Below are 27,009 nucleotides of genomic sequence, written 5' to 3'. Positions count from 1 at the left end.
CGACCAACGCTACCAGGGTGGATTTTTTTCATCACTTCTCCTCTCTCTCCCTCATTGTCCGCCAAAGGATGCATCTCGAAATGTGGGGCGTTGACTGCGCTAGACGTTGCCTGGTTCCGCGTCACCGGCCGTAGTCAGTGATGTCACGGTGGGCTACCGCACGTTTGGGGTCAGAGACCAGACAACAGCAGCAGACAACTTGGTTCGGTCAATCGTCATGGAGGCCGAGAGCAACGCCCCTCGGCTTCTCCGTCCCAAGTCCCGTTAGGCATTGATATACTCTGAATCTCTCCCAACCACTGTTCAATCTTGGCCGATCCCTTGTTTCCTGAACCATACAGAGTTTTGGTCGTCCGAGGTGGTCTACACGCCTATCCATGCCTCTACCCTTTCTCCGTCTCCTTTCGGTCCTCTTATAAACGGGAAGGACAGCGACAGATCTGTTCTCTTTTCCGTCTCTCTTTCACCATTCCTTCATCACACTCATAGACAGACATTTATGGTATTCGCCCATTATGCCTAATACTCGTTTCGCCGAGGAGCCGCCTCAGGTCATCAACCAGGCCGATCTCGAACTCGCCAACGAGAAGCTCGAATCCCGCGACGAGCCCGCGGCGGATGCTGATGTAAGCAACAGCGAGCATGCCTCTTCCAAAGAACTCGGGCACGGCACCGATCACTCGGAGCACGAAGCCAACAGAATTGCCGGCAACGCCAACGGCAACGGTGCCAAGCTCGAGAAGCTGGGCACCTACGACAAGTACGAGATCACCGAGGACGACTGCTACAACGAGCTGGGATTCGGCTTCCCAAAGTGGAAGAAGTGGTATATCCTCACCGTCATTTTCTGGGTCCAGGTGTCAATGAACTTCAACACCTCGCTCTACTCCAACGCCATCCCCGGCATCTCGGAGGAGTTTAACGTCAGCGCCCAGGCCGGCCGCTGCGGCGCCATGATCTTCCTGGTCCTCTACGCCTTCGGCTGCGAGTTGTGGGCCCCCTGGTCCGAGGAGTTCGGCCGCTGGCCGGTGCTCCAGCTCTCGCTGGCCCTCGTCAACGTCTGGCAGCTACCCGTCGCCCTGGCTCCCAACTTCGCCACAATCATGGTCGGCCGCGCTCTGGGCGGTCTGTCGTCCGCCGGCGGTTCCGTCACCCTCGGTATGATAGCCGACTTGTTCGAGTCCGACGATCAGCAGTACGCCGTCGCCTACGTCGTTTTCTCCTCGGTTGGCGGATCCGTACTCGGCCCCATAGTTGGCGGATTCACCGAGGCTTACTTGAACTGGAGGTATGTGAATACCATCCGCCTCAACAAGAACCAAGCTAACGTGAGTGTAGATGGTCCATCTGGGTCCAGCTCATCTTCGGAGTCGCGGTCCAGGCCCTCCACTTCTTCACCGTCCCCGAGACGCGTACCACAATCATGATGAACCGGATCGCCAAGCGCCGCAGAAAGGAGGGCAACCCCAACATCTGGGGCCCCGACGAACTCGTTCCCTTCAAGGATCGCTTCTCCGTCAAGGAGATCCTGTCCACTTGGGTACGCCCCTTCAAGATGTTCCTCACGGAGCCCATCGTGCTCGTGCTGTCGCTGCTCTCTGGCTTCTCTGACGCCCTCATCTTTATGTTCATTCAATCCTTCGTCCTCGTCTACCAGCAGTGGAACTTCGATACCGTTCAGGTTGGCCTCGCCTTCATCCCCATCGGCATCGGCTACGTCCTCGCCTGGCTTCTCTTCATCCCCGCCATCAGGCGTAACATCAAGGAGCGCGAGGCCAAGCCGAACGACGACAGGGCCCAGTACGAGTCTCGTCTCTGGATCCTCCTCTACACGGCGCCCTGCCTCCCGATCGGTCTGATCGGCTTCGCCTGGACCATCCAGGGCCCGCCCATCCACTGGATCGGCTCCATGGTCTTTGCCGCCATCGTCGGCATCGCCAACTACGCCATCTACATGGCTACAATCGACTACATGCTGTGTGCATACGGCCCTTACTCTGCTTCGGCGACTGGTGGCAACGGCTGGGCGCGCGACTTTCTCGCAGGCGTCCTCACCGTGCCCGCCACGCCCTTCTTCACCAACATCGGCGCCGCCAGCGGCAAGAACCTAGAGTACGCCTGCACGATCCTCTTCTGCATATCCTTCGTTCTCGTTGTTGCGGTTTACGTCATCTATTGGAAGGGCCCCGCCCTGCGCGCTCGCTCGCCGTTCGCGCAGAAGCTTGCGGGCGCGAGAGACGATGTTGGAGGTCGCCGCGTGAGCTACGCTCCTGGAGAGAGACCGGCCAGTACGTCGAACCCGAACGCCGCCTTGACTGACCGATATGCTGACCATGTCCTCTTAGGTGCTGCTTCTGGCGCTGACCAGCCCGCTCGCCCCGGTTACCAGCGTTCGTACAGCCAGCAAAACCGCTTCTTCGGCGAGAACCGCGTCACGCCTCGCGGTACCCCCAGAGGTACTCCATCTGCGAGCAGGGCCAACAGCTTCGTTGGCACGAGGCGCACGGCGGCCAAGTAATGTCTAGTGCTGGTCCAGACCAAGCTCCTGGATTGGGAGCCGCTCTGTCACGGTTTTGTTTTCATCATCCATGATACCCTACACACAGTCGACTTTGTCTAGACGTCCGTAGTCATAATACAGTCATAGTGCGAACATTCTTCTCAGTGAACGCTCATACGGCGTCGTCCTCGTCCAGACTTCCGGCGGCAATGCTGAGAGTCCGCTTGCTGAAAGCGTGCGCCTCGCAATCAATGTGCAGATAGATTATTTGACTCGCAGCGCTCGTTGTGAAAAGCCGTCCCACCCACGTTGTTGGTTGTTGACTACCGAGTCACTGAGGCGGTGCTCTCGATTCCGACAAGGGATTTCCCCCCCCCCCCCCCCGTTAGTTACATGCCGCCTCCGGAACCAGATGCGGTGCCCTGCCGGAGTAGCATCGGCGGCGGGGCTTGAGATGGATGTAACAGGTCCGGAATCCAGGTTCGCATCGTGACTAGGTATCATATGTTACCCGCTTCGTCTCCCCGCCCTTGTATCTGGCAAGAGGACGAAGGGGGGGGACCAGGAAATCGGAATGACTTATGTCCAGGCCCTGTCCCTGCGGGTTGTTGCAAATGTCGTTGATGCGGGCCAATCAGGGGAATGACTAAACGTGTCAAAAAAACCAAAATAATTAATAAAAAAACACTCGCGACCCACTGGGGTAAACCACAGATCGCTGAGGAAGGATACCTCTAGCAGAGTTACTTGACCTACAAGGTACACGCACATCTCCGGATTAACGTTCTTAAGATGTTAAATTACTTGCTTGTACTAGGTAGATGTTTAACAGCAGTCGAGCGTGCCTGTCAATGCTATATGTGTACGTGGAAACCTTGTGGCAGGGTAACATTCAGAAGCCTGGCGGAATCTAGACGCTTCTCTGATATATTTACGGTTCGTTATACGTTTGTATCCGATGAGTATTTATTTTGCCAAGTATCTAGCATGATCCTTACACTGTGTTTATCTGACTGTGTTAAGAGTGTTTATTATCTGTGCGACTCTACGAGGAACCGGCCTGTAAGCAACTGTCGTATCCGATCGGTGTTTCCCTGTTCCAACTGACATGCGTTAATCGGATCGACCAATCTGGTAGGTAGACTTGATAAAGAAAAATTCGGAATAAAACAAAGATGTATAGGCTGCTAAAAGGCTAAATGACTGTACAGTACTGAGTAGGCGAGGCCAACCGCAAAGAAGCCGGACTGGAGTCGGGGGGGGTGGCGGACGAGAGCGCCATACACGCACCAAAAGCTGTCATCAGCATCGACCGTTGTGAAGTCACTCAAGTATGTTCAGTCAGTGCCGCTGTTTTGCTGCGTCATTCAGATTTCCATTCACAACATAGGATTCACAATATATGGAGTACATGAGAGTCCCGGCATTGAATCCACGTGGCCTGCGCATTTGAATCCAGAACAACAACGAGCACGAGTGACCGGTCGATCTGGCACTTGAGTGCTGTATTCCATTGAGTGCCAGTGGGCCTAGCCTCGCCGCAATAAATGGGCGTGATCGACGGTCCACAGCCGATCAAAAGATGACACCTTGAGACCAACCCATGCCTGACCGGCTCTTCCTCCTCCTTGTGTTGTGTCCTGGTTTTCCTTTTTTCTTTTTTTCCTTTTTTTTTCTTCCTCTTCTTTTTCTTTTTTACTTGTGCTCGTCGAACGGAGACATCTCGACCGCATAGGATGTCTCCTTGCGGATGCCACGAATGGGCACGGTGCTCTCCTTGTCCGAAGCAGTATCCTCGTCGAGGCGGGTCCAATCGCCATGTTCTGCGTCGTCCACCTCAAAGTTCGACTTCATGCCCTTGCGGGCCTTGCTCTTGTTCGTTCCTCCCGAGCCGCCGATGGTGACGAGCGCGGCGGACGACGGGGCGAGTCCGCTGGAGCCACTCGTGCCTTTGGTTGCACTTTGGCTCGCGACGTGACGCGTGACGAGTTGGCGCAGGGCGGGAAGCGATCCGGCAACAATGCCAACGGCGGTCTCGACATTGGACCAAAGAGGGATGTTGCCGATGTGGTCTGCGTGCGCCGAGTTGGGTCAGTAGAGGAATCAACGAAACGAATGCTTGGGAGCGGGGGGTCTGAACGTACAGGCAAAGTCGTCCAATGGGCGGTTGTAGTTGTCGATATAGGGAGTGCGGATCATGGTGCAGATGGAAGCACTTTATAGCCATGACAGTCAGCCGATATATCCATCAAGCGGAGGGTGTCGAGACAGTGTCGTAAGACAGACAACACGGGGTATCGTGACTTACAAGGAGCCGAAGGAAAGAATGGTGGACACGACGATCTTGGTCGAGAGCTTCATCTGCGTTTGCCAGAGAATGATGGCTGGGAGAACGGCACACGCGAGGTCCGTGACGATGGTGGCTGCGGTCGACGTGTACGACAACGCTAGCATAGAGGTGACTGAAGAGCACTTGCCACGGCCTTCCGCGATGAGTCTCTGGTTCCAGTTGGCCTCGACTGGGCGGCACAGCAGTAGAACGCCGATGAAAGCTGTCAGGAACGAGGCAACCGTGAGCCCCAGCAGGGCGTAGACAGCAATGCGCAGCCTGGGCATGGTGGTGGCGATCCGTAGCGTAGTGTAACAAATGGATGCCTTGACAGCGCATAACGCCGTGATATACAGAAGCATCCAGATCATCAAGTACTTGACGGATTCAACCATCATCGTCGGGTTGAGGTTTGCATTGCGCGTGCCAAGGCCGCTCTTGGCGCCCAGGCAGGCGAAGACGACATCCACGATGTAGACGACCTAAGGATAGATATCAGTGCTCTGCTCAAGCCCGGTGCATGACTAATGAAATGCAAAAGTGCATGCGTCTCCCGTCTTGGATATCTCTTACCAGACCAAAAAGCATCAGGGCATCATCCTGTTTGAAGTTCCCCGACTTGAGCCGTTGATGTGTTCTCAAGCTCACAACAATCAGCGACATTATGCCACCGACGATGGATACGACAAACAAGCTCAGGCCTGTGCCCTCGAGCGTTGTGAGAAAGCGTTGGTTGGGGTCTATGGTCGACATGTTGCTTGTGCCAGTTGCATGAATTGCTCCGTATGGATGGATTTCTAGATGGGCTCGCCGGGCTCCGCTGGAATATATAAAAGATACCAGCTAAATAAGGGGTAGTGCAAATTTCATAAATGACCGTCGAGAAGAAAAAGTTACAAATAAGGAGAGGGCGACAGTGGTCTAACAACCATGTAGAAACAGATCAACATCAGTCTACGGATACATTCCGTTACATGGCCTGCCCCTACACTACTAATATATTTAAAGAGTGACTAGATTTTTCCTCCTTCACTAGCGAGCTCCTCGCTTGAACCTAGGCATTTTGCGTCAACGAGGTGGCAGCCAACTGCCAAGTAACTGACGTATGACTCGTAGTGGGCAGACAGGCCCGCAGAGACACCAAAGTAGACGCGGCAAGTTCCTCCAGGACTAGAGAATCCCTGAGGGGTCGTGGAAGATTCATTGAACAATCCACTCTCAGTCGCCAGGGGGTCATTGTTTGGCGGGTACAGTGTAGTGTTCTGGGACCCATAAGTGGGTATTGGAGGAGTTGAGGCAATTTGTGGAATACCAACCAACGCGAGGTAGGTTTGACCCATTTCCCCTGGAATTCCACGTATGAGTAATGAGAAAAAGAGCATCATCTTTCCTCATTCTCGTGTGTTTCTTTTTTTTTTATATTTACGGCCAAGCTCAGACGTGGGCCCAGATTCGGTGGGGCGACCGGGGGGTGGGGGGCGCCTGCCGGCGATACAGATCCTACCCAGATCCAGTGTGTGAACGGTTCAGTCGACGCCAGGGTGGGAAAAGTTTTTGTTCCAACAGAGAGAAAAGACGATTGATTCCCCCTTGGGAAGTACTCGACATGGGGGCTGGCCTGGCTTCACATCCCGGAAGCACCCTCATGATTGGCTTGGCCCCCTCGTCGGAAACCTAGAAATGGAGACAACAGGGCCTGGGTTATCAAGCCCTTTCTTTTCCTTAATAACAGCGTGCCCCGGACCCCATGGGATAACGTCGAAGTTAATCTTTGCAATGCTGATCTGATCTAGTGTTGCTTCAAAGACTAAGCGGCATTTTCCACACCATATACACCCTTTTTTGCGTTACGTTGTATCGTCAAATCACACATCATGACTGCTATTACCGTTCCCATCACGCAAGCCCCCCCGTACAGGGTTCACGAGGGCAAGACAGCCGTCGTCACAGGCGGCGCTAGAAGTACGGTTGCTTTCAACTAATCCTGGTCGCAGCACGAGCAGCATGCTGACAAAACCATCCAGGCATCGGAGCTTCTATTGCCCAGAACCTCGCCTCCAAGGGCGCCAACGTTGTCCTCATCTACCTGACCGAGGCCTCTGACGCGCCCGCCGCCGCTCTTGCCGCCGAGCTGTCCAAGGCACACAATGTCAAGGCAGTTCCCCTGCGTGCCGACTTCACCACCCCCGAGGGCTGCGCCAAGGTTGTCTCGGCGGTGAAGAACGACATGCCGCCCAACGCCAAGACGGGGAAGCCTCAGGTCGATATCCTCGTCAACTGCGCGGCTCTCTTCCACGCCATGCCCCTCGAGGCCGTCAACGTTGAGGACTTCCACAAGGTCTACTCCACCAACGTCCTTGGTCCTATTCTCATCACCCAGGCTGTCAAGCCGCTTCTGCCCACCGACCGCTCCGGCCGCATCGTCAACATCTCGAGCGTCGGCTCCAAGGTCGGCCTTGAGTACCTGACGCTTTACGGCGGCAGCAAGGGCGCGCTCGAGGCCATGACTCGCACTTGGGCCCGCGAGCTCAAGGAGAACTGCACCGTCAACGCCTGCAACCCCAGCTCCACCATGACGGACATGCTCCGCGCCGCCCCCGAGGAGGCCAAGCAGGCCATCTCGAGCTGGTACCCTCTGACACCGCTGTGCGGCATCCGCGAGTGGGACACGGAGGAGCAGAAGGAGATGGCTTCCAAGTACGGCGGCCGTGCGGGATACGCCGAGGAAATCGCTGGAATTGTCGGCATGATCTGCTCGCCCGAGAGCGGGTGGATGACCGGATGCCTGGTCAGTGCCAACGGAGGACAATGGATGGCCAGTTAAAAAAACAAAAACAAAAACAAAAAAAACATATACTCATCGATGCTACGTAACGCAAATTCACGACTCATTGAACTTACATAGAAACTACAATCGACGGAACGATCGCCAGCTTCCTTGCGTGAATCTGATATTGCTTGTGCACACCTAATCCCGGGAAGGATGACGCCAATGACCTTGCGGCCATCCACCCGGGGTCTCTGCCGGCTCTGGAAATACTACCTACCGTCAAAGGCATCGTGCGAGCGATGGCACCCATTGGACGGTTGGGGGGGGGGGGGGGGGTCCCAAGAGCATTAGTGTAAACGCCACCACTACCGGGGATGCGGTAGTGAAAGGTAGGAGCCGGTGGCGCCCAACGGCCACTGTCTGTGCACGACCTCGATGCAATACCCCGCAATGTCTGTTCATGTTCGCACGACCTGAGAAGCGAATGGTCGATGATCTATCTGGCCAAGACAGCTACGTACAAGGGGGAGAACGGGGGGGGGCGTTTAGGTCGCTTCTTCTTCGAAAAGAGAAATGGGCTAGCGCGAGCTGACTTCGTACTCGCTTGTATTGATGCCCAGTGTTTCGGCGCCAGACGCGAGATAACGTTACAGGGATGATCCAGTGGAGTCGGCCAAATTCTATTCGCACGGATTACGCCGGGAGGTGGAGGGAGCAAGGATCAAGACGGCACATTAAGACGGCAGCTCGAGACGAGTTGACTACTCCGCACATAGTAATAGTAGGTAGTCATGGATGGTCGGCGGAGTGTAGCATTGGCGAAAGTTTTGGCAGGTCGCTCCGACTTCCTGGGTTTCGATGAGCTGGAGCCCCAGTGCTGGAGCTACGTATCATCTCTCGCATTGTGTGTTTATTGAGATGGAGGCACGATGCTTATCAAGGCCGCAAACTTCATGCGTACGATGCACAGCGTACGTACTAGGGGGGGGCTCCACCTTTGTTAATGGAGATATCCGCACAAAAGAGGCTAGAACAGGTCTGTGGGGGTCCGGATGAAAGTTGAGCCTCCAATGGCCGTTGGAACCCATGTATTGGCGTTGGTAGAGATCGCCGCGGAGGCTCATCTCCCGTGTCGTGTGCTCAGAAGCGTTGGAGCACAACTTATTCGGAACGCGAATGCCGGTTTGAGTGGTGACCCTTAGAGGAGCCTGGCTAGTCGGTATCTAGCGAACCCCAACTAGGCAATGACGTACGGTTTCGGTATTGGGGGTCATTTCGCGCCTTTTGCTCATTTCGGGTCCGTTGTCTCGCTTAACAGGCCGGGCCTAGTCTTTCCGTTCATGGGTGCTGCATGGCCAGCTGATTATTGATACACGGGGTTGCCGCCAAGTTTTGACTTGTCATTAGTAACTGTTGGTCCAACGGTTGGTCCAACGGTTTTTGCATGTTTGTGAATAGTTGACTCACATCTCGCACGACTACTCACTTCACATATTCTTCCTAGCCATAGAAAGTAAGGCTTGAGACTTCGAATCTTACTGAACTCCCAGGTTAATCGAGGGGGGCGGGGGTCAGGTCACTGACAATTTGTCAGATCACTCATCATACTGTACTATTTGACCAACAAGCGTGTTTCATATAATATCCGTACTGCGTATCAGTACCAGGTTTTTACGTGCCGCAATATTATATGCTCCGGGCAAACTACACTAGACCGCTTATAGGGGTGTACTCCGTAAAGCGACTACATCCATCCATGCTATACTGAGCACCAACGGGATTGGTTTAGCAATCTGAGATTGCGGTGACAACCATATATCGTTTTTTTAACCCTTCTATACCTTCATAAGCGGTCTACAAATAGCCCAGTTCACTCAGTACAGGAATATAACTGATACGTCGCACCTCTGACCCCTGCCACATTTCGATATCTCAATACGGTACAAAACACCCAATAAGGTAGAGCAGCTGCTGAGTCGAACTTCGCTTCAACTGTGGCCGGCGGCGACGTCAGCCACTACAGGTCGTTGCTAGGTTGTGGCTTGACGTATGATAATGGTTCGGAAGTCCTGTTCGCTGGCGTACTGGCAGAAGCTACAAAACCACGATAAGAGACCTCGGGTACCATGCTTAATTATTAAGTAACAACTCATCCATGTACTGAGAAGAGAGAGTAGAAAAGACGGCCAGTACATTATTTAAGGAGTTTTTCTGAAACCCATATGAGGCTTACTGTCGTGATGCCAGGCATCCCACAGAGAAATAGGCCAGCCGGAGGCCACGTGACATGCCTCAGCAGCTCTGCCCCTATACTAACTGTCACACAAAAACGACGCCGTTAGATACACCAGCGATTAACGCCTTATATCACCACGTGATGCATCCCACTAGATCGTAGAAATCCTGTTCATATAGTCAAGATTCAATTGGATTAAGCTTATAGGGGGCTTATTTCCCCCTAGATTTGTACTATCTATTAATGTCACAGGACAAGTGTCCCGAAACAGTAAATAGTCATGGGCAGTGATCACATACCCAGTGAGCACGTGAGTATTCACGTGCCTACACAGTATATAGATCACCGCCGTGAGACCCTCCATTCAGATAGAGGGCTGACCATGAATACTACTACTTCTTAGTCACCTATCTTGCCCTGTGTCACTTAACGATATTATAGTGTATTCACATCACACTATCGCAGCCTAGCTACTCCTGTTAGATCCGTAACGGCTGCTAGGAAGGCTGTGTCAGCTAAGTGTTGCGGGTCTACAGCACTTTCAGTCCAGATAACTAAGCTTCAGGAGGCCTATAGGATATCTATAGTATTTTTCAGCTGGGACTCAAACCGATATAGTCTATAATACTTGCACGCTAACTCCACACCTAATTATTGTAATATAATACAGAGCAAGCTGGGCTTGTAACTGTTATATAAAAAGAATATTGTTAATTGCAGGCAGCAATCAACGATTTATATTACCTCTCGACTCTAACAGAGCTGGAAACGATAACTTCTCTTCTTATTCATCAACCCGTAGCCATCCAGGTTGACTACTGTCTAACCCACCCGTACGGATACCCCTGTGATAAAACAGTCACCCCTACAACGCAAGCAGTGTTCCCAAATGTCCTTGACTCCAAGAGCAGGCCAAATCATGATCTTTATAGCATACTGTTGGTATCACAGGGATCGCAATCAAGGTAGCCACAATAGTATTAATTGACTATTAGTAGCTAGGTGAAGATGTTAATGAGGGAAAGAGAAGAGGTTGCTGCTGTAGGTATTCGTGGTGGTATAAGTGAGCCGCCAGGGTGAGTCACGTGATAGTAAATCACGTGACTATAGATTAGCTCTACTATTAAACAGTTAAATATCCTAACACTAGTAACTTTCTAAAGTAAAAGAAAATTATTATAAATAGCCTAAATACTGCCTAGCAGCTAAAAAGCTTAAAAACGTAATAAAAATTAAAAGCCTAAAAGTATTTAATACTTTTTATCTATATAATCTATTATATAGCTTAAAAAACTTATCTTTTTATATTAATTTAAACTATTTTATTTCTAACTAGTTATTTTAGTGCCTTATTAAGTAATAATTTAGTAAATCTATTAGTAAGATTATTATTACTTTATATTTATTATACCTTATAGACTTTATATTACTTATATAACTACTAAAGGGCTATAATATTAATTATAAGCTTTTTTTTTTATAGTCTTAAGCTTAATAAGGTACTTATAAAGTAAGTATAAGTTAGTATAAAGGATTATTAGTATATATAGTAACTTAAGGTAGTTAGTAATTATTATAATAGTTATACTAAGTGTATAAGTAATATTAGTACTAGTAACTATACTATAGATCTTAAAGGCTAGTATACTTTAAGTAACTTACTTATACTTTATTAAGCTAAAGTAAATAATATTACTAGTTATAGTAAATTTATTACTTATAGTAGTACTTATAAGTACCTTATTAGTAAAAATAATAATAAATCTTAGCTATAAAGTAAAATCCTTATTATTTATAAATAATCTATTTATAAAAATAAAAAGCTTTATAGATTTAAAGTTAAGTAAGTAAAATAACAGACTATAGTTAAGGTTATTTATTTACTATATAATATAATAGTTAAGTGCCTTAATCTTATTTATATTAGGTAATTAGTGTTATATTATAATAAAGTAGTTAAAGCACGCTTTAGGCTAGTAAACTAATATAATATATATACTATAGGCCTATTACTTAATATACTACTTAAGTGCTTATAAAGATTCTTTATTAATAAGTTAAAGTCTCTTACCTTAGCCCTTTTATTAAAAAAAAAGCTTCCCTTTAGTAGTTAGAGATACTACACTACTATTAAAGGTAAGTAAGTTATTAACAGTAAGGATTTACTTTTCTTTAGTAGTAAATATAGCCTTAGTAAGCTTATTAGCCTTATAGGTAAAAAAAGATTTATTTAAAAAGGTAATAGTATTATTAGTTTATATACTAATAATCCTAAAGTCTAGGCTTTTTATATTAGTAATTAGTAGGTATAAATTAAAAGTTAAAGTCTTTATCTAAAGCTTTTCTTTATAGTAGTAACTATATATTACTTACTAGTAAGTGCTTACCTTTATAATACTATATAATAGCTTTACTACTTATATAATAGTACCTTTTAAATAAAGGTCTTATATCTATAATAAAAAGTATATAAGAATTATATAATTTAATAAGGTAGTTAACTATATATACACCTAGGTAATATTATATAACTAAAGTAAGAAATTATTATTATTATAGATAAGGAATAAAGTAAAAGTAAAAATAAGGCGCTAGCTAGCTTACTAGATTATAAGTAACTAAATAAGAATTACTTTTTTACTATTATTAGTATATCTTTAGATAATAAAGTAGGATTTTTTATATAGTTTTTTATTTTAGCCTTTTACCTTATTAATAATTTATAATTTAAATATTTATATTTTAGTATATTTATTTTTATTATATTAAATAAAGTAAAATACCCTATAGGTAATAAGCCTTTTAATCTTAGTAGTAGTTACTTACTTAAAAAGTTTCCCTAAGGTAGTAATAATACCTTTTTTTATAGCTTAATTAATAATAGTTAGTTAGCTTTTTTTTTTATTAAGATATACACTATACTTATAGTAGTAAAAAAAGTAGTAGGCCTAATAGTAAAGCTAGTTTTATTAAAGAAATTAATATACTTTTATAAGTAGCTAGCTTTTTACTTTAGCTATAGGTATATAGTAATAGTAATACTATTATATATTTCTTTAGTAAGTATAAGGACGTTAGTAGGTAATAAGGCTATTATACTATTATTATTATTCTCCTTATTACCTTACTTACTTATCTTAAAAAGTAGCTATTATTACTTATTATAGGTATCTTTAAAGTATAGTTTAATAATAGTTAAATAAAAAGTTTATAAGCCTTAAGAGAGGTTAATAGTATAAGTAGTCCTATTACTAGTAATAAGGTAAAAAAGGCCTTACTAGCCTTTTTTCTTATACTAAATATAGACTATAAATTAAAGTAAAAAGGCTACTATTATAGTAGTATTTAGGCTATTATATATAGTTACTACCTTATTAACTTACTTTTTTATATAGATTTAGTAAATAGCCTCTATTACTTTTCTTACTACTTTAGCCTTTTTAAGTAAGGTTAGTAAAAGTAGTAATAAGTTAGAGATTTATAAGTAAGCGCTAAAGACTAGTAGCGTAAGTACTAGGCTATTTAGGCTAGCTATATTATTAATTACTTTAATAGCTAGCTAAAAAGTAACTTTAGGTGTATAGCCCTTACTATAAAGAATATTATATATATATTAAAGGGGTATATAGTATCTTTTAACCTTACTAATACTATTATAGGCTTTAATTAGTATTTCTTTAATATTAATATAAAGTAACCTTACTAACTACTTAAATTTACTAGTATAAAAGTTTAGGCTAGTATTAGTAATAATCTAGTTAGGTAGGCTAAAGTAGATATTAATTTAGTATATCTAAAGTGCTTTTTATATATACTTTATAGTAACGTTTTTAAGTAAATAGGCTACTTAAAAAGATATTATAGTATTAACTATATATAAGGCTAAGTAGTTACTATTAAGGTAGATAATATTAATAATAATCTTATAGTTAAAGTTATATTTATTATTATATAAAGTAAATTTAAAGTAACTAGGCGTCTTTATATTTATTTAGTAGTAGTAGTAGACCTTAGTTAATTTCTTTAAGGCTATAATCTTAACTTTATTACTAAATTATTAGAGGATATAATAAAGCCTTTAGACTAATAGGTAGCTAAAGTAATAATAAATTTACTATAACTTATTATCTATAAGATAGTAGTAAGTAATACTTTACTTATATTAATTAAGTAGTATTTATATATAGCCTTATTTCTAAATAGTAAGTATAATAGTATTACCTTAAATTAGCTTATTAGTAAGGTTATTAAATTTAATATTATACTAATCTATATTTATAAGGTAAAGTAAAAATAAGGTATTTAATAGTATTATATAAAAAGTTAATATACTAAAAGGGGTTTATATATTAATTACCCCTTATAATTTAAAGTAGTTACTACTACTAAAATAGATTTTTACTTTACTTACCTATAACTTATCTATAGCTAGATTTCTTTTTATTTAATAGTAAAAAGTAAAATACTATTTATATCTAGCTATTAAATATTTAGCTACACTAAAGTTAGGTATAATACTATAAAATAAGATAAATAAATATTACTTATTAAGAGTAAAGACGTCTATATTAGGTAGCTTATTATTATATAGATTCTTATATAAGAAGTTATCCTTTATAAGAAAATAAGTTATAAATTAGTTATATAGTAATAAAAAAAAAGTAAGCCTATTAATAGTAAATAAGTTAAGAAATATTATTAATATATAAAATATAGTGCCTAATTCTTTATCTTTATTACTTTTTATATAGTTACTTTTCTTATTTAAAGTAAATAGCTTATATCCCTTAAAGTTAGTTATAAAGTAGTTAAAGGCTTTAGGTAAAAAGTCTATTAGATACTACTTTTTATACTTATAGTAAGCTTATTACTTTTTATTTTTTAAGTGCCTTATTAACTAATAGTTAGGCTTACTATATATAGTACTTCTTTATAAATAATAATAAAGGTAAAAGGGGTGCTTATTACTATAAATTACTATTAAAAAGGCGCTATAGTATAAAGTTACTATAGCTATAGTTATATTAGCTAAATTACTAGTAACTTTACTAGCTATTATAAGTATAGTTAGTTTAGTATTAATTATTTACTTCTTTAGTTAGGTATTAATATATAAGTTATTTAAATTATATTATATTACTAATTACTAATTAAAGCTAGCTATATACGCTAGTAAATATTAAAGATAAATTAAAAAAGGTAAAAAAGCACTTTTTTATCTTATAGCAGGAGTTAAGTAATTAGTTATAGAGGGCTACGTTAGATAAAGTACTAATCCTTATAACTATTTTTATAAAAGTAGTTACTCTCTTAATAAGTAACTTTAGGTATTTAGCCTTACTTTTATCTAAATTATCTAAAATAGTCCTTATTAAATTAGTCCTTTATAGCTTAGTAAGGTAGGCCTAAAAGGTCTTTTTATTTTTAAAATTACCTCTTATCTATATAACTATAGTAATAAAGTTAGTCTAGTTATAAAGATAGTTAGTATAGTACTTTATAGCCTTACCTTTAAGTATAATAAAAAAGGCGCTTATAAAGTGCTCTTACTAGATCTTAGCCTTTATATAGTAGTTATAAAAGATTATAAGCTTTAATTTAAGTAACTTATATACCTTTTTACTATACTTTATCTTATTAAGATATAATTTAATAAGGTTAGTAAGCTAGTAAGTTACTAGTAAGGTAGTAGTAACTAGTATAACTAATAAGTAAAAGTAAATATTACTTACCTACTTAAATAGTAAAAAAATAAAATTTAGGTTATTATATAATAAGGCTAGATTAATAAGCCTTTATTAACCTTCTTAGACTTAAGTAACTTATACTAAGGGGGTAATAATATAAAAGGGGCCTAGTTAATCTTATATTAATATTATTTCTAGTAGTAAGTCTATAATATTTTTTATAAAGTTAGGTTTATTAATCTTTAAGTAAAAATCTTTACTTTTTTTCTTTTTTTTTTTAATATCCTTAAGTGTCTACACCTTTAGATTATTAGCCTTAAGGGTATAGTAGATTTATTTAGTAATAGTTAGTAACTTTACTATTAATACCTATACGCCCCTATATATTAGGTAGTCTTTAAATTTAATAATAGTTTTATAGGTAGTACCCTTAAAGGTATTAAGTAACTATTCTTTAAAGTCTTTAGTAGTATATCTCTATAGCTATTAACTATATAGCTATATAAAGCTATATTATATTATTTAAAGTATAATAATAGTGTTTAAGGCGTTATATTACTTAACTTAGGTAAGGCTGTTAGGAATATTAGCTAAATTAGTTATACCTTATAGTTATATAATAATAAAGGGCTAGCTATACTCTAAAATAGGATATAGATCCTTAATATTTTATAAATAGATATACTTTTTTACTTTAGCTAGTGCCTATAGTTTACTTTACCTCTTACTTAGTCTTTTTTTTACTATTATTACCCTCTATTAGCCTTACTAACCTCTTAAATATAAGCACTTACTTTTTACTTATAAGGTTAAAAGTAAATTTATATATTAAAGAAATTACTACTATTAATATAAATAATAATAAAATAAGTAAATAAATAATATAATATAAAGAGGTATAAGTAAAATAAAGTAAATAAAAAAATAAAATAATAAATAAATAGATAATAGTAAATAGCTTTAGGAAGGCCTTATACTTTAGTAATATAAAGAGATAGCTTTAGGGAGGCCTTACACTAGATCTTACTTAAAGAATAAGAGGAGATATATACTATCTCTAAAAGGAGATATATATAAACCTTACTTTTTAGTAAGTAAGATACTATAGTTAAAGATTTTTTAAAAAAAAAAAGTAAAAAGTTAAGGTAATATACCTTACTTAAGAGTAAATAATAAGTAGTTTTTCTAAATTAATTAAGATAGTAAAGTTAAGTAAAAGTTATATTAGTTACTAATAACTATACCTTACTTAAAAAAAAAAAAGTAAAAAAAATAGTATAGTTATTAATAAGTATTTAAAAAATAAAAAAAAGTAAATAAATTAAGGTAATATAAGTAACCTTTACTTTTTTTACTTTACTTAAAGAATAAAAAGAGGTATACTTACTAAAAGTAACACTTAGCTACTAATTATTTAGTTAAGGGAAGAAGTTATAATTACTATAGGCTACACCTAGCTAATAATATAATATTAGAAGTATATAGAGGTAAGATTAGTAAAAGCTATTTACTTATAAATACTATATTAAAAGTAAATTACTTAAGTAGTTCTTACTTAACTACTTTATAGCTAGTCTTACTAGTAAGATCTTATTTAGATAAGAACTTATAGAAGTTTATTTACTTATAATCTTATATAGGCTGTTACTACTATAGTAAAATAAAAACTTAGTAAAATAAAAATCTTAATAATTAGAGGAAAAAAAGGTTAAAAAATAAAAAAAAAGAACTTAAAAAAACTTAGGTATAAAAAAAAATAATTATACTAAATACTATAAAGGTTATTAGTAAGTAAGTAGTATATAAAAAAAAAACTTCTCTAAAAGTAATAAAGTTAATAGTAGTAATAGTAGTTATTATATAGTAAACGTAAGGCTTAAAGGGTTATTTACTAAGTATTATAAGATCCTAGGTACTAATAATCTTTAGGCTAGGTAGCACTTTAATACTTTAATCTAAGCTACTATAGTAAGTAAAGTACTATAGTCTTTTTTAATAATCCTTACTAATCTATAGTAGTAGTAACTATAAAGTTAACTACTAATTAGTGTTAGTATTATAGGGATTATAATTAAGGTAGCTATAATAGTATTAATTAACTATTAGTAGCTAGGTAAAGATATTAATAAAGGAAAAAGAAGAGGTTACTGCTATAGGTATTTATGGTAGTATAAGTGAGCCGCCAGGGTGAGTCACGTGATAGTAAATCACGTGACCATAGATCGGCTCCACCATTGAACAGTTGAATATCCCGACACATACATTTCCAACTGAACCTGATAGCCACAATCGGCGGACCGAGGTCAGAGTGGGATCAGCAGCGGGGTTGTACCACGATGCCAAGCATGCAGCTCATGGTAAGACGTAAGCAGTAAAGGGAGACCAGTACATAAACAGTGTAGGTCTCACCTTCCACGTCCTTCTTTCATTGTTTCCCATTCGTCACGCTTAAAAACGCACAAACTAAATTCTCGTTAATACTCGCCATGGATGACATCGCTAACCCTACAGCCAAATTTACTATTGAAGGCGGGTTCGTTCAGATTATCAATGGGCAACCGGCTACTACGGAGACGACACGGCATGGTGTGAACCCTGCGAATCTCGAGCCCAAGGAAGAGGTTCCCGTGGCCTCCCGTGGCGATGTTGATCGCGCCGTCGCCGCCGCTCAAGCTGCGTTCAAACTTTGGTCCGAGGTTCCGTACGATGAACGACGCAAAGCCGTGCTGGCATTTGGAGATGCCCTCGAGGGCCTGAGGATCCAGTTCCGAGACCTCCTGATATCGGAGCAAGGCAAGCCGGTATGTCGTTGAACAGTCTGTTTTATTGATGATTTCGCCAACGCTCACTGGCTGCAAACCAGATCCCTCAGGCGGACGTGGAAACCCACTTAGCAATCAGTTGGATAAGAGGCCTGGCCGACATTCCGATTCCAGAGGATGTGATTGAGGACAGCGAGACCCGCACCGTCGTCACGAGATACACCCCTCTCGGTGTGGTCGGGGCAATCGTCCCTTGGAACTTCCCGGTCCTCTTACTTGTCGGAAAGCTTGCGCCAGCCATGCTTACAGGGAATGTCATCATTATTAAGCCATCGTGAGCCTGAGATTCTCCCAAAATGCCGCGATAACGTCAAATGGCTGACATACCAGTCCCTTCACACCCTACTGCGGCCTCAAGCTTGTAGAATTGGCTCAGCAGTTCTTCCCACCGGGTGTCGTCCAATCCCTCAGCGGCGATGACGATCTTGGACCGTGGCTTACAAGCCATCCGGGGATCGACAAGATCAGTTTCACTGGCTCGACGGCGACTGGAAAGCTGGTCATGCAGAGTGCGAGCAAGACTCTGAAGAGAGTGACTCTAGAGCTGTGAGCTCTAATTGCCCAACCTACAGCTGAGATTTGAGTTGATGCCAACCCGGACATAGCGGAGGGAACGATCCGGCAATCGTGTTTCCCGACGTTGATATAGATAAAGTTGCCGAGAAGGTATGGCACACATATCACGGTTGATGGTACTGATACTGACCAAACACAGGTCGCCTTCTTCGCTTTTTTGAACTCTGGTCAGGTGGGTAGTCTCGAGTACCATATCAATCTCGAACATCGCATCGACTAATAACCCTGTTTACGTGTCCTAGATCTGTCTTAATTTGAAGCGAATCTATGTCCATGAAACGATCTTTGAGAAGTTCAAAGAGGCTTTGGTTAAGCATGTCAAAGGCTACAACCTTGGAGATGGCTCTCAGGAGGGCGTCACGCATGGCCCGCTCCAAAATTCAATGCAATACGAGCGAGTCAAGACTTTCTTCAGCGACATCAAGTCCCAAGGCTGGGAAGTAGCGGTAGGAGGCGAGATTGAGACCTCGCAGGGATATTTCATCACCCCGACCATCATTGACCGCCCCCCCGAGAAGTCTCGCATCGTGGTCGAGGAGCCATTTGGTATGTCCCATCTTTTCCGATCCGCAGTACTTCTTCTCCTTGGCATACGATGAATGCATGCTCACAACCGGCGATTCCTTTTCAGGCCCTATCGTTCCTCTTCTTTCGTGGAAAGACGAGGACGAAGTGATTGACCGGGCGAATGACTCCGACCTGGGATTGGGTGCGTCGGTCTGGACGAACGACCTGGAGACGGCAGCTAGAGTCGCCAAGCAGATCCATGCAGGCAATGTGTGGATCAACACCCACTTTGAACTAAGTCCCTTGGCGCCTTTCTCTGGCCACAAGGAGAGCGGCATCGGGGTGGAATGGGGTGCGCATGGCCTCAAGAGTTTCTGCAACGTTCAGTCGTTGTTCTTCAACAAGCATGTCGTGAGCTGATGGGCCGTTCATAGCCCGCCGGTATTGGATATGAATGCAGTTTCTATTCCATCAAAGTATTGCCAGTATAGCAGCAAAGTGCGACCCATTGAAGAATAGATACGTATAATTCTGAATTGAAACATACGGGGGCTTCTTTGATCCGACATGCCATCATCAGCCAGAAGGACGGGGACGGGGTTGAATGCTGTGATGCACTAACAGCCAACAACGGCTAGACCTTTAGCGTATGGGCAGCGCGTCATCTTGCAGCCAGCTGTCATCTATATCGAGTATAGTGCGTGTCTTCCAACAGGTCTGATTGGTCTTGCACAGCCTGATTCCTGGTGCTACCTAGTGCTAGTTGGTCGCTATCGGCCCTCTGCGCCAATCAGGAATGAGACTTTTGGTCCTATACATAGTTGTTATTTGAGAGTTGCAAGAGCACGTGGCAAACATAAAGATGGGTCTAGCAACTTCCCGACCTTGGAAAAACGATCGCCTCTGTGCATGTAAACTAGTTTCACACCCTGCTTCCATCGTTAGGAGTCGCACCGAAGAGTCTTGGCAGACCCCCCGTGATAATGTCCGACTGCACCGCCGTCCCATCTCCGCCTCTGACGGAGAAAACCTTCCGCGCCTTCACCGAGGCGCAGGCTGCGTCCTACGCCCGAGGCCGGCCGGGCTACCACCGCTCTCTCTACGACCAGATCTGCGACCATCACACCTCGACGGGCGGGAAACTCGACACCCTCCTGGACGTCGGCTGCGGGCCCGGCACCGTCACCCGGGAGCTCGGTCCGCGATTCTCACGGGCCATCGGCCTGGACCCTGCCGAGGGCATGATCGCCGCCGCCCGGTCCCTGGGCGGGGTCTCGGCGACCTCGGATCCCATCCGCTTCGAGGTCTCCCCCGCCGAGGAGCTGGGGTCGGCACTTTCCCCCGCCATCCCCGACGCCAGCGTGGACCTCATCACGGCGGCCACGGCGGCGCACTGGTTCGACATGCCCGCCTTCTGGGCCGCCGCCGCCCGCGTGCTGAAGCCGGGCGGGTCCGTCGCCATCTGGACGGGGACCGCCAAGTACGTGCACCCCGCGACACCGAACCTCCAGCGCCTGCAGGAGACGCTGCTCGCCTTCCGCCACGAGCACCTGCTGCCGTACCTGGCCCCCGGGAACCACATGGTCGACGCCATGTACGCGACGCTGCCGCTGCCGTGGACGCTGGAGCAGCCGGTGACTGAGTTCGACGAGAGCGCCTTCTTCCGGAGGGATTGGAACAAGGACGGCGTGCTGACGCCCGGGGACGAGCATTTCCTGGCGCAGCAGGTGTTTGGCATGGACGACATCGAGAAGTTCCTGGAGACGGTGAGCCCCGTCATGCGGTGGCGCGAGGCGCACCCCGAAGCCATCGGGACAGAGCGGGACGTGGTCAAGATGCTGCGGGAGGCAATCGAGACTCTGCTTTCCGAAGCAGGCGTGGAGAGGAGCAAGGCCGCCATCATCACTAGCGCCGCCGGGGTTCTTCTCATGGTGAAAAAGAAGGTCTAGAAGGTGGTAAAGCTACGAACACTGTCGGGGTGGGGGGGCTGTTCCCTGACAGGAGGGGAGGAATCCTTGAATGAATGCAGTTGTCAACCCTTGTGTGGGCGTCGGTAGAATTACAGAGCCCCGGCCATCCAGCCCGCTTGTGGTGGTTTTTTTTTGGTGATGGCCAAGTGTTTGCATGTTTGTCAAGGCCGCCACATTCGCGGTGTTTGCTAGCGAACGCGAGGACTGTTTGCCTGCATGTGTTTGCCGTTTAAGCCTGACATAGTCGGGTGCTCCGACGCTTCGGGGGGAAGGGGGTGGATTATATAAGTCATTAGAAAGAACCAGAAACGGGGAAAAAGAGAAGCTGTTCTTCTTTTTCCCGCTGCGTTCCGTGTCTTGCTCACTTCTCCCGACTATTTCGCCGCAGATCCCTCAAACATGACCCAGAAAGCCAGCATGGATTCGGACCTCGTCGACTGGAAGGAGGCATTCCTCTTCTTCTACTGGGACCTCAAGAAGCTCCGAGCGAACCGCACCAAGGAGGGCTACATTGCGGACCGGCTGATTGTCGAGTTCTTCCAGCAAACCAAGCCGACCATGGCTTATGAGGGTCCAGATATGAACTGGAACTGGACCCTCTACCGTCTCATGAGAGCTCTCCGGGCTCAACACGGTACCAACATAATTAGCAGAGCCGCTGGAGTCCAACTGACGTGCGGCAGGATTCCACACCGCGCCGGAAACCACCACGTTTAGCTACAATTGGCTTAGCGATACCGCGGGTCCGAGTCACACGAAGGCCCCGTTCGTCGACTGGGTGCGCCTCGAGACCCAGACCCATCTGCTTTTCACGTACGCCAACAGCACGATCGATCGCTTCCTCGCCCACCTCGTCACCGAGATCTACGGCCCGCTGCACCAGTGGACAGAATGGACACTGCACAACCCCTTTCTGGTCGAGTTCCAGAGAGCACACGGCATCCAGCCCTGGAGCGTACCCCTGCCCCTGCCGGGCGCGAGCGAGGACCTGGACCAGATCGCGTGGCCGGACGCCCCCGTCCTCGCCAGCGGGCCGGGTCCCGCACACTCTCGGCCCAGACCCGTCCGGTTCAGCATCTCCGTGGCGTCCATCAACGGGGAAAGCGACCGCGGCGTCACTTTCGCCACGCTGACGCTCCCCGACACCGACCTGATGAGCGACCGGCTCTTCAGCCTGGCGAAGCGGTACTACACGGCCATGCTCCAGTGGGTCAAGGAGATGCGCGAGACCGACATGGTGACCTCGCTCTCGAAGCTGCTAGAGGCTCAGTTCCGCGAGTGGGCCGGCACGACGGACGACGAGGGCGATTCCTTGTCCGTGTCGAGGCACCTCTGGGAGGCTTACAGGGGCGTGGGCTTGGAGCCCATCAGAACAAAGCCTGTTGCGGCGGAGAAGACTCCGAAACAGTCTAAAGGCCTGTTCGCTAACGGCGGCTACTTCAAATGACTCTAGGCCAGAGGGGAAAACGTCGAGCGGGATCTGGGGGACGAGGTGTGGAGTGACGATGGCTGCGCGATCCGAGTAGATGCCGTGAAGCAGCACTGTAGTCGACAGACGATTGATGCCATCAGATGAAAACACATGAATGAATAGAACATCCTTTTCTCAGATTCAGCAGAGAGCCACCGTTGCGTTCGGTCATTGCGGTCAACAGGGGCCTTGGAAGATGCGTGTAGACTTACCCCGTTGCACGGTACTGTTGTGGGCATGTTCCTGAAATCCTCACTACAGTGGGGGGCAAAACGCAAAGGGTGTTTGAAGCAAAAAGATCTTAACGAGGCGTTCCGAGGCAATCGAGATGAGATTCCCATCGCCACTCCAGTGATACCAAATAGTCAGCCCCCCACCTTGTCATCAAACAGGGACAACCTCCACATCCACCCCGACGTAGCCCGGCAAGTCCTGCGCATTGAACGGCAACGGCTCGTACCACCAGACCGTCCATACGCCTCCTTCCTCCGGCGTCCGGGGCGGGACAGCCACCCAGCTCCGGTCCCCAAAGTTCTCGTTCCTGTAGCGCAGCAGCAGCCGCTGGCCGGACGCGTCCGGCGCGACCTCCCAGGCGTCGTGGCAGATGGCGCTGCCGACGCCGAAGGGGGTCACCCTCGCGGAGGCCCTGAGCCGGTGCTCGCCCTTGCCGGGTGGGCCCTGGAGGATCAGAGCCTCCTCCGCGGGGCCGTCGACGGCGATGGTGGACGGGTTGCGGCCGCTCTTCACCACGACGGGCTGCTCGCCGGCGCCGGCGCCGGCCGTCTTCAAGACCAGGCTCCCATCGCCGCCGAGGAAGAGCGTCGCGTTGCTGAGGCTGCTCTCGTCACTGTGCGCGGCCCCCCTCCCGTCAGTGGTGCCCCAGGAACGTGATATGATCAGCGGGAAGAGCTTGGACAGGCTGACCTGACGATGCGAAGGATATATTTCTTCTCGGGCTGCATGTTTTCCACCGTCGGAGATGCCATCGTGTTGTTTGTTACGTTCCGAGGAGGGATTCCTTGTAGGGAGACGAAGATGACCTGGTGAGTGCTGTTGAATCGGCAGGCGTCGGTGTTTATGGATAGGGATCGTGGGACGTTTAATAAGTAAGCTAGCTCAGAAGCTCCCACCATTCCCACTCATGACTCGAGCTCCGTTGAGCCCCGTTGAACAGCCACCATGCATAGCAATGCACCCGCAATTGAGCTAGGGGCTAGCTGCCGAATACCACGTGGCGCTCGTTTCTGGAACGGACAGGGCCGTCTGCGGGGGGCCTAGTATCCGTATCCTAGTGATATAGTGAAACCGCATCGATGGCTTTGTTGGTAAATGAGAAATGTGCAAATAGGATGAAGACTGCACTTAGTAACCATGGTCCCACCGACAACAAATTCCGGGGGGTCGGAGCGCATCTGACTTGGGAGGACTCAAGGGGCATATGATAGACAAATAATCATACTTTTGCCCAGAGCAAGCGTCGCTTGTAATCCGTTCTGCGAAATGGCTTCTGTTGGGGTGTATTGTTTTTTTATGAGGCAAACTGGGAAGCTACATAATGCAGCCATAGACACCTCACGGTGATCCGACAATATCACATCAACCTCTCGCAACTGGCTGCAAGTAAACATTGAGAGGCCCCTTTTCCCATATCGTGTAAATCTTCTGCGTCTCCATCCACTCCTCGCTGTCCTCCGCGAGCTCCAGGTCAAAGTTCCAGAGCAACTTCGCCATGACGATCCTCATCTCGAAGTAGGCCAGACTTTCATGGCCGCATGTTAGTCAGAACAGGGCCCGAGGCCTCATGATACGGGACAAACCACGAGGAGCCTCAAAAAGGGGCCGGACTCACCTTCTTCCAAGACAGTTCCGCGACCCAATGTGGAAAGGCTGGAACGCCTCTCTCCGGTCCGACGCGTACTCGGGGTCCCCTAGAAACCTCTCTGGATGGAAGACAAAGGGGTCCTTGAAGTTCTTCTCGTTGTGGTACATGGCCCACTGGTGGATGGAAACCGTCATCTGCGGGAGGGACGACGGCACGTATCAGCAAACACCCTTCCTCCCGAACAAGCAGCCCCGGGAAACCGATCCCGCGTCGGCGGCCGACAAAAGCTTACCTCCTCGGGGATGAACTGCCCCAAGATCGTCGCCCCGCCCTCCGGCACCGTCCTCGGGAGCCCCGTGGGGACGGGCGGGTAGATCCTCATCGCTTCGTCGATGCAGGCCAGCATGTACGTCAGCGAGTTGACGGACTTGAGATTGATCTCCTCCTCCCTCTCGAACGCCGCCCGCACTTCGCGGACCAGCTTCCGCATCTTCTCGGGGTTCTTCAGGAGCAGGTACGTCACGCCTGACAGCAGCGTCGCCGTCGTCTCGGATCCCGCGATGATGATGATGCTCCCGTTTGAGTCGACTTGCCTGAGCGAGAAGCCCTGTTCAAATGCGAGAAAGTCCCCGAATCAGTCCTCGTTCAACATACAAGGGCTCTACTCTTCCTCGCCCACCAAAGGGAACAAGAAAAGAGCGGGAAAGGCCAGGAGGCATGCTCATGGAAGAAAACAAACTCACCCATTCCTTCCTCTTTTTCAACAACGCCTCAATTAGATCATTCTGCGGTCCCTCTCTTTCCCCCAACTCAACCCTTCGGACAAGCTTCTGCATCGTCATATTCATGTGATTCTGCATTCGCTCCCTCATCACCCGCGTCGACAGCGCCACCGTGAGCAGCCTCCGCAGCATCGGGAAGTGGGCGGCCGTCTGCAACGCCACGCCAGTCCTGACCATCAGGAAAAGTGTCTTCACCCAGGGGTGCAGCCTCTCGCCCTCGAGGCACCCAAACGACTCGCTGAAGGCGAGGTCTCCGATGATGTCAAAGGTGACATAGTTGTACCAGAGCGTCAGATCGACCGGGTGTTCCTGCTTCAGCTCCGACTGGTTGCCGGTTTTCCCTGCCACAGTCTCATCGCCATCGCCGTGTCCGCGGCCTTGACAGCCTTTGGCGGCTTCCCGCATCTTTTGGATGAACAGGTCGACGTACTTCATAATGACCGGCTCCTGCTCCCTCAAGCTACGTTCACTGAACCCAGGGCTCAACTGCTTCCGCAGCATCGCGTGCTCTGACCCCTCCGCCGAGATGATGTCTCTCGGCAGCTCCGTAAGCGGCCGGTAAAAAGAGTCCGCCTTTTCAAACTCGGGCAGCGCCTTGCCCCCGCTCACGCCGCCGGCGGTTCTGTGACCCATAATATCCTTCCACGCCGACGGGTTCGCGAACGCGAGCTCGTCGGGTGCGATGCGCACCACGTCACCGTACCGTCGGTGCAGCTCGAGCATGTCAAAGGACAGCTTTCCGCGCCAGAGACGGTAACAGTATGTCGCTCGGGTGGCGCGCATGGCGAGCGGTCCTGGGAAGCGGCGGAGGGGGTGGAGGAAGAGGTTGTAGATGATGTAGGAGGCGATATAGATAGTGGTCTATGACACTCGTCGAGGAAACATGATTAGATGCCGTCTTATAAGATTCAAAGCAACATCGCTCATGGAGACAGCTTATTGTAGGAATGAACTTACCAAGACCATAAAAAGGCACAATGCCTGACCGAAACTCATAGTTATCGCCATCTTGTAGGTTGTAATCTCGGTAAAAGCAGATGACTATCGATCTTGTCTAGCTATCCGACAAAACCCTGCAGCTTTCAATATGGGAATGACAATATTATATGCCAATTGGCGCTGCATTGATGCCAATCAACCGGATTGTCATCGTCTCATCATGGCGAATACGAACACGGGCCTTGTTGAGAATCCAAAAGTGATGACTCCAGGTACGTTTCTGAGGGGTGGACAAATGAACCTAATAATTCAGCCGGTACCAAAGCAATGGATGTGAAACGCACGAAGCTCCCGTCCGCAGTCTTGAGATAAGCTTGCGTCAACTTTGAATCGATACTGGGACGACGGTCTTCCCTGTCGTTCGTTCATTCGTTCCATGGATGGAATCAAGAGACTAACATACGCCCGATAACTATGTCCTACAAACAGGTTAACCCTATCCGCGATGCGATGGACGAATCGGGTGCGATAGCGGACGAAAACGAAAACGTCTAACAGTATTACTTGATACTCCCCATGCCAGACTTCTGGCCATTGC

At 46.3% G+C, this 27,009-nt stretch overlaps 8 protein-coding genes across 8 annotated transcripts; 5 read left to right on the top strand and 3 right to left on the bottom strand.

Annotated features, from left to right (window-relative positions):
• Window positions 1-515: 515 nt before the first annotated feature.
• GLRG_00535 (major facilitator superfamily transporter) lies at window positions 516-2,518 on the top strand (the record flags this gene model as incomplete). The annotated part of the gene is made up of 3 exons (XM_008091220.1): window positions 516-1,288; window positions 1,339-2,288; window positions 2,346-2,518. The coding sequence occupies 3 exons, from the start codon at window positions 516-518 to the stop codon at window positions 2,516-2,518; spliced, it is 1,896 nt and encodes a 631-aa protein (XP_008089411.1).
• A 1,677-nt stretch (window positions 2,519-4,195) lies between these two features.
• Window positions 4,196-5,582, bottom strand: GLRG_00534 (uncharacterized protein; the record flags this gene model as incomplete). The annotated part of the gene is made up of 4 exons (XM_008091219.1): window positions 4,196-4,572; window positions 4,645-4,715; window positions 4,809-5,311; window positions 5,403-5,582. 4 exons carry the CDS (start codon window positions 5,580-5,582, stop codon window positions 4,196-4,198), a joined length of 1,131 nt encoding a protein of 376 aa, XP_008089410.1.
• A 1,121-nt stretch (window positions 5,583-6,703) lies between these two features.
• On the top strand, window positions 6,704-7,653 carry GLRG_00533 (short chain dehydrogenase; the record flags this gene model as incomplete). Its single annotated transcript, XM_008091218.1, has 2 exons — window positions 6,704-6,791; window positions 6,854-7,653. The coding sequence occupies 2 exons, from the start codon at window positions 6,704-6,706 to the stop codon at window positions 7,651-7,653; spliced, it is 888 nt and encodes a 295-aa protein (XP_008089409.1).
• A 10,355-nt stretch (window positions 7,654-18,008) lies between these two features.
• Window positions 18,009-19,847, top strand: GLRG_00532 (aldehyde dehydrogenase; the record flags this gene model as incomplete). The annotated part of the gene is made up of 7 exons (XM_008091217.1): window positions 18,009-18,323; window positions 18,386-18,618; window positions 18,675-18,890; window positions 18,950-19,010; window positions 19,060-19,092; window positions 19,163-19,466; window positions 19,552-19,847. 7 exons carry the CDS (start codon window positions 18,009-18,011, stop codon window positions 19,845-19,847), a joined length of 1,458 nt encoding a protein of 485 aa, XP_008089408.1.
• Window positions 19,848-20,410: 563 nt separating this feature from the next.
• On the top strand, window positions 20,411-21,376 carry GLRG_00531 (methyltransferase domain-containing protein; the record flags this gene model as incomplete). The annotated part of the gene is made up of 1 exon (XM_008091216.1): window positions 20,411-21,376. The coding sequence occupies one exon, from the start codon at window positions 20,411-20,413 to the stop codon at window positions 21,374-21,376; it is 966 nt and encodes a 321-aa protein (XP_008089407.1).
• A 420-nt stretch (window positions 21,377-21,796) lies between these two features.
• On the top strand, window positions 21,797-22,844 carry GLRG_00530 (uncharacterized protein; the record flags this gene model as incomplete). The annotated part of the gene is made up of 2 exons (XM_008091215.1): window positions 21,797-22,031; window positions 22,081-22,844. 2 exons carry the CDS (start codon window positions 21,797-21,799, stop codon window positions 22,842-22,844), a joined length of 999 nt encoding a protein of 332 aa, XP_008089406.1.
• Window positions 22,845-23,252: 408 nt separating this feature from the next.
• Window positions 23,253-23,854, bottom strand: GLRG_00529 (uncharacterized protein; the record flags this gene model as incomplete). Its single annotated transcript, XM_008091214.1, has 2 exons — window positions 23,253-23,715; window positions 23,793-23,854. 2 exons carry the CDS (start codon window positions 23,852-23,854, stop codon window positions 23,253-23,255), a joined length of 525 nt encoding a protein of 174 aa, XP_008089405.1.
• Window positions 23,855-24,464: 610 nt separating this feature from the next.
• On the bottom strand, window positions 24,465-26,480 carry GLRG_00528 (cytochrome P450; the record flags this gene model as incomplete). Its single annotated transcript, XM_008091213.1, has 5 exons — window positions 24,465-24,627; window positions 24,718-24,884; window positions 24,983-25,297; window positions 25,434-26,333; window positions 26,430-26,480. 5 exons carry the CDS (start codon window positions 26,478-26,480, stop codon window positions 24,465-24,467), a joined length of 1,596 nt encoding a protein of 531 aa, XP_008089404.1.
• Between the last annotated feature and the right edge of the window lie 529 nt (window positions 26,481-27,009).

Source organism: Colletotrichum graminicola, assembly GCF_000149035.1.
Source record: "Colletotrichum graminicola M1.001 genomic scaffold supercont1.2, whole genome shotgun sequence".
Lineage (NCBI taxonomy): Eukaryota > Fungi > Ascomycota > Sordariomycetes > Glomerellales > Glomerellaceae > Colletotrichum > Colletotrichum graminicola.
Note: the sequence above shows the minus strand (reverse complement) of the source record. Positions and strands in the feature narration are given on the sequence as shown.